This window comes from Notothenia coriiceps, unplaced genomic scaffold (genome assembly GCF_000735185.1).
Source record: "Notothenia coriiceps isolate Sejong01 unplaced genomic scaffold, NC01 NC01_scaffold00014496, whole genome shotgun sequence".
Lineage (NCBI taxonomy): Eukaryota > Metazoa > Chordata > Actinopteri > Perciformes > Nototheniidae > Notothenia > Notothenia coriiceps.
The window spans coordinates 1-6,450 of NW_011347197.1; the positions used below are offsets into that span (position 1 = coordinate 1).

The 6,450-nt window shown below is 42.7% G+C and overlaps 1 protein-coding gene across 1 annotated transcript; it reads right to left on the reverse strand.

Moving 5' to 3' along the window:
• Positions 1-336: 336 nt before the first annotated feature.
• Positions 337-5,043, reverse strand: LOC104948519 (regulator of telomere elongation helicase 1-like; the record flags this gene model as incomplete). The annotated part of the gene is made up of 9 exons (XM_010774723.1): positions 4,998-5,043; positions 4,750-4,835; positions 4,559-4,636; positions 4,327-4,404; positions 3,034-3,180; positions 2,518-2,618; positions 1,671-1,794; positions 593-758; positions 337-494 (listed from the first exon to the last, which is right to left on the reverse strand). Coding segments are annotated over exons 1-9 (963 nt in total), but the record flags the coding sequence as incomplete, so codon positions are not given.
• Between the last annotated feature and the right edge of the window lie 1,407 nt (positions 5,044-6,450).

Below are 6,450 nucleotides of genomic sequence, written 5' to 3' on the forward strand. Positions count from 1 at the left end.
TCAAGCACAAGTTTCATGTGTGGGTCATATTCCATTATACTTTTAGAATTAGCTGAGGGCCAATTAAAATGGACCCAGGGCCACAGTTTGGACACCCCTGCCTTAAAGTAACGCGAGTAACGAGATCATTTCGTGCTAAGTAACTGTAATGTGATTACTGCTGTTGTCAATAGAACCACGTTACATTAAACGTTACAGACAAAAATGTAATCTGCGTTACTTGTAGCACATTACCCCCAACACTGATTGTACCACACATGTATTATATCTGGCTTTCATCAGGTCTTGATTTTTGCACAAAGCGTCTCTCTGTAAATTCACAGAGCAGTACAGTACCTTCTCTTCTCCCACAGCAGCACCCTCATCCTCCCCACTGTGGTGGTCCCCCCGCTCCAGAGCATCCAGCAGGTTGGCGGGCCTCCTCTGACTCTCCTGCAGCTCACACTCATACTCCACACAGATCCTGGCCATCCCAGCGGCTCCAGAGTGGTCATCTGATCAGAGAGCAGACGCCAGAGGAGTATCAGGTCAGTGAAGGACTCACCTTTCCACTGGGGGTTTTAAGCAGCTCTGCCTTTATCTCTGTACTCACTCAGTCTCCTCCTCTTCAGGCTGGGGAGGTGGGCGTCCAGCACCTTGGCCTTCTGGGTGATGGAGCTTTGGGATGGTGAGCAGGAAGTGGAGCAGGAGGACAGAGGGGCTGATAGACACACTGCCTCACAGCTCTCTGCTGCACCCTTCTTCTCTGCCACAGGCCTCTGGCACAGTCAAACACAGACAGTCAATATAAGCTGACAAACTGCATTGGACTCCACTCAGAGTACGTATATATACATGTGCTGTGATATCACACAGTGGCAGTGGGGTAGAGTCTATCTACGTGGAATGATAAATAATAATAATAATAATAATAATAATAATACATTTGATTTATATAGCACACTTTAAAGACAACGTCATCTCAAGGTGCTTCACAAAGCTATAAGTAGAAACTAATAAAATAAATAAAATATATCTAAAAAGGAGCATATTGAATAAAATATGGTAATATAAAAAATAAAAGGTTTGATGATGGCAGCCATGACAGCCACACAGGTACTGCTTTCACCTTGTGACTCTGCGGGTTAGTATGTTTGTGTGTGTCTGTGGACACATCTTCGAGTGTGACAGCTTTGCAACCATACATGACGCACACAACTTTACAGCTGTATTATTGAGACCAAAATTAGGGGGGGTGGGGAGGGGATATTGTAATAATAATGTGAGTAGTCCATTAAGCTTGGGTATGAGAAGTCAAATTTGAGATTCTACTTTACGAGTAATCTCCTGTTGCAGTAGTAAATAATTGATCACTACTACGCTAATGCATTTTTGCTGTGGTTGCTATAGCAACAGAATTTAAAGCAGGATTTGAAATGGATTTGACATGGATTTGTATTTGAGGATTTTACCTACAATATCCTGATTTCTGGAAACACACATTGCTATTATTCTTTATGAATATATAAGTACATATTGTTTATGCTTTCATCCCCTAAATACAAACAGAAGTTAGTGAGTTACAGTGTACTGCACTCACATCAGACATCACAAAGCTTTTAAATGTAAGACCAACAAAGTCAATGCAAGCAATGGTAGCATCCTTGTTAACTGAAGACTGAGAAACCTACCAGTTTCTGGGCCACCCTGAAGAACTGGGACAGGTCTCGGATCACATTCCCAAAGCTGCTGTACACACGCACGTAAGGCCTGACCCAGGAGGGAAGCTGGGCCCGTGCATTAGAGCTTTTAAACCTGTGGGGAAGGTCAAGTTATTCTATATCATGTCCCTCACACCAAACATGGGCTCGGCTACAATCAAGCTAGGATTTCTGCTAAATTTCTATTTGAGGGGTCAACCCCAGGATCGTGAAAGTGAAGCAGCTGAATAGAAGTCAGCGATGATTTATTTCATTGTTTACACCTCTGTCATGAACCATGAGCGTTATAGTTATGGGGTTTGTCTCTCTACTGCTTCTCACTGTAAGTGAAACATTGGTGACATCACAGTACTGTAGCATAAATAATGTATGAGACCGCAGGACTCTGTGGATCAGGCAGCTGCACAGATGGACTTCAGACAGCGGACATATCTGCTGTCTGGCCTCCTAGTGTCAACTATAATTAAATATATATCCAATTACTAGACAGCGCCTGCCATGCCAAATATTTAAATTTTTTGATCAAAATATCAGGTCAGGAAATTGGTGATCTTAGGCAATTATTATTTTAAAAACTGTGGCTGAATTGTTGACCCTGTGTTTGGGTTAGGGTCTGACCAACAGCGGAAAACCAACATACTGTATGTAGTGTACAGGGAAAGCAGGAAACCATCACAACTGAAAAGAGCAAACTAGTTAATGTTTGGCATTTTAACAAAATATTTCTTGATCTGCAGATTTCTTTTTCTTTTGATCAATCATCTAAATTAATGTTTTAGGTGTGAAGATCGACTGTGTTAAGTGATGTGTGTCTGACCTCTGATCACACAGCAGGATGGCTCCGTAGTCGTCCTTGTGGCGAATGACTCTGCCAATGGCCTGGTTCACAGCTCTGAAAGCCTGCTGGCTGTACCACTCCTGCCCAGACAGGTACTGACACACACACACACACACACACACACACACACACACACACACACACACACACACACACACACACACACACACACACACACACACACACACACACAGTACTCTTCTAATATCAGAGTCCACATGATAACAAAGGTATCCCAACTGTAGCTGTGATTACCTAGAAGAGCATCAGGACTGTTTTAGGCTTACTTCTATTACTGCTTTGAACCGGTATTTCTGCATCTTGTGACTGTAACACTCTCTTGTATAAAAGCATGTGAAGGACACTGTTCTGGAAACTATTTGTCCCATGCAACCTGTATGTGATGACTACTTCCATTCTTGCAAGGATGATAAATACATGTATCCTGATATTGAAATTCAAGCCGGTGACGAGTAATATTTTTCTAACACTCACCTTCACCCCAGGAGCTTTCTTTCGACACATCTCATCCAGGAACTGCATCTTCAGGACGACTCGAGGGTCCATCCTCGGGGGGAAAGGAAGGCCAGTGATGACCACACCCCGACCAAAGGTGTCTGCAAAATCCAGACCCTCACTCGCCTGGCACAGGAACACATTTACAGACATGGTGTGCGTAGGGTGACCAGGTGTCCTGCTTTGTGCTGGACTGCACATCATTTGATCAATTCCCCCATATCCCACAAATTGAGACAACGTCCCTAATTTGATTGACAGTTGCCCTTTTAAAACTTGGTTTTTTAGCCTCATTGCCACTACTGTGAACCCATAAATGTTGTTGTTGACCTTGAATGGATTCAGCATCCTCAATAACAACAGAACCACTCCAAAACTGTCCAAATCATTCAAATATTTGTTTTACTATTGGCGACATAAACTAAAATGCTAATTATAGCATAATATCCGCAAATTATACCAATTGCCCAACAAATGCAGGTTAGCATCCGGCAGTTTCTATGTGCTGGGGAGTGGAGACCCTACTATACATTTCTATCATAACACTTTAGGGTCCTCAACATGTCCAGGTTCACAACAGGACTCCATGAGCTGGCGAACAGAGTATTCATCCAGTGGCTGTTTAGAAAGCAACAGAGGGCAACGCACCATTAGCTGTGATGTCAATCAATCAACACATTTTGGAAATATGTTCAACTATTGGAGGGCGATTCCCAGAGAGTTTTTAATTACGTTTTTTTCAATCACACATGCAGGTGAACACAATGTAATTCAACTCACATATTGCAAAAAAATCCATTCAAACCAGATAAATGTAAGTCTTTCACTTGCACTGTTTGTGCAAACTGTCCTGTGCATCGCAGTAACATGTCCTAAATTGTCCCTCACAAACATACTCTTTGTCCCACATGTGGCCTGTTGGCACCTGGTCACCCTAGGTGTGAGAGGGAAGCGTTTGTGTATACTTACTATATGTGATATGATGAAAATTACTCTAAAATAAATCCATGTCAATATATAGGAATCTGTGCCTGACATATTTCTTTCAGAAATGAAAGGACTAGTGTTTATTATTAAAGCGGATTTATTGTCATTAACCATAGGTTACGATTTTAAAGTTTGTAGAAGACCATGGTACATTTATGTCAATATAAACTTTATTTTATGAATAATGTGAATGTACCTGTCCGACCTTTAGAAGACTAAAAGGATAAACTGTATTTTTCAAATCATTTCAGAACTTTTCCAGCTCTCCGGACTCATTGGCCTCACCTTTCCTCGACACACAGCGAAAAAGCTTCCCCCTTTGGATGATGGATCATTGACTTTGTTGTAATATCCGTCCATAACCTGAGAATAGTAGGAGAGAAGAGATCAGCCCTCAAACTGACAGACCTGTAAAGAAATCTGTCAGGACCAGCTCAGGGGAAGTTGCTGCTTCTTCAAGGTTTCTTTGAGGAACCCTAGAAATACTCCTCTGAATATTTCATTAAAGCACACTCACCTCATTAAAGGTGCCCTTTCCTCTAGGTTCAACAAACATGGGCTTTACAGTCTCAATGCGATCTGCATGTCCGTTAGCCTGGGGGGGCACACACACTGAACATGATCCCACAAGGAAACACTCATTTCAGCTCTAACAATTAAATCAACAAATATAATAACAGTGAGAGGATGTTCTGAATTCCCACATACTCTCCAGAAGTCCAGGGTTTTTTCCATCACAGAGAAGGATGGAAAGAACACCAGGAGGCCATGAGGAACCACTCGGCTCAGGTTAGCTGAGGAGAGAACACATCATGTGAGGATGAGGAATCCCATACTACGGGCACAAATACAAATGATGGGATTGCTATTATTTCTTTTTAAATAATATGTACTGTTTAGAGACATGCAAACAAGGATGGTGCTTAATAAATGTTGCCTATAGTGCTTAATCTTACCAACTGTTTTGCCTAAAGATGACATGTTTTCAGGAATAAATCTGTCAAGGAATAAAAAAGAATTCATTTTATTTAGGTCACATTGTTCCAACAAGAAAGTCAATTATCTGTAGAGTAACATTAATCACAGGAGCTACAGGAATAAAAACTGGATCTTGTGTCAGATTCAAGATTCAAAGGCTTTATTGTCATATGCACAGCTACAGTGTAGATATGCAATGAACAGCTTAAGTCCAGAGCTCCTCCAATAATGCAACATAATATATATAGGACATAAAACAATAAAATAAATTTTGAAAGATGATTAAAATAGTGCAAGAAGAGTAGAATAGAATAGTGCAGGTTATGTTGCAGACCAAGTAATGCAGGTGAAGATAAAGTAAACTATATACATGTGATGTCAGGAAAGTAAATAATGACAATAAGCCAAATAATGCAGAGAGTGTTGTAAGTGACCAAGTACATGCAGGAGTCCGTCCATACACATGTAAATAGAATAAGATATGGAGACCCGCCATGGCTGCCTGCTGCTGTCCTACCTGAGAGACGCAGGAGGAAGACAAAGCGAGGGTCCCAGGCCGGGCTCCTAGTAAGGCTGAGGAAACGTGAAAACCGACCCCCTCTTCCGAGTATTCTTCTGGCTCAATCGATTGGAAAATAAGCTAGATGAACTCAGAAGCAGGATTGCTTTTCAACGGGACATTAAGAACTGTAACGTGTTCATTTTCACGGAGACTTGGCTCAACTCCGCCATTGTTCCTGACGGCTTCTCTATATTTCGCCAGGATCGGACTGCTAATTCAGAGAGAAGCAAGGGAGGTGGTGTGTGCGTCATGATAAACAATGACTGGTGCACAGATGTGGAGATTATTTATTTCGGACTGTTCCCCTCATTTAGAGCACCTCATGATCACATACTGGGCTTTTCATTTGCCAAGAGAATTTTCATCTGTTGTGATAACAGCAGTGTACATTCCGCCACACGCTGACAACAACACAGCACTGGGCGAGCTGTTTGGAGTGATTGGCAGGACGGAGACTTCACGGCCAGAGGCGGCGTTCGTTGTGGCCGGGGATTTAACACCGCCAATATGAAGAAAGTTCTGCCGCGATACTTTCAACACATCAGCTGCCCGACGCGCGGCGGAAATACACTGGACCATGTTTCTTCCCCTTTCCGACACTGATATAAAGCTCTCCCTCGCCCTCCATTCGACAAATCAGAGTACATCTCTCTGCTGCTGCCGCTGCTGCTGCTGCTGCTGCCTGCTTACAAGCAGAAACTGAAACGGGACAGACCGGACTGTACAGCGCTGGAGTGAGGAGTCAGACTCAGCTCTGCAGCACTGCTTCGAAGCTACGGACTGGAGTGTGTTTGAGGACAACAATATCAACACTGACACGGACACGGTCATCTGCTACATTGGGAAATGCATCGATGACGTGGTACCGA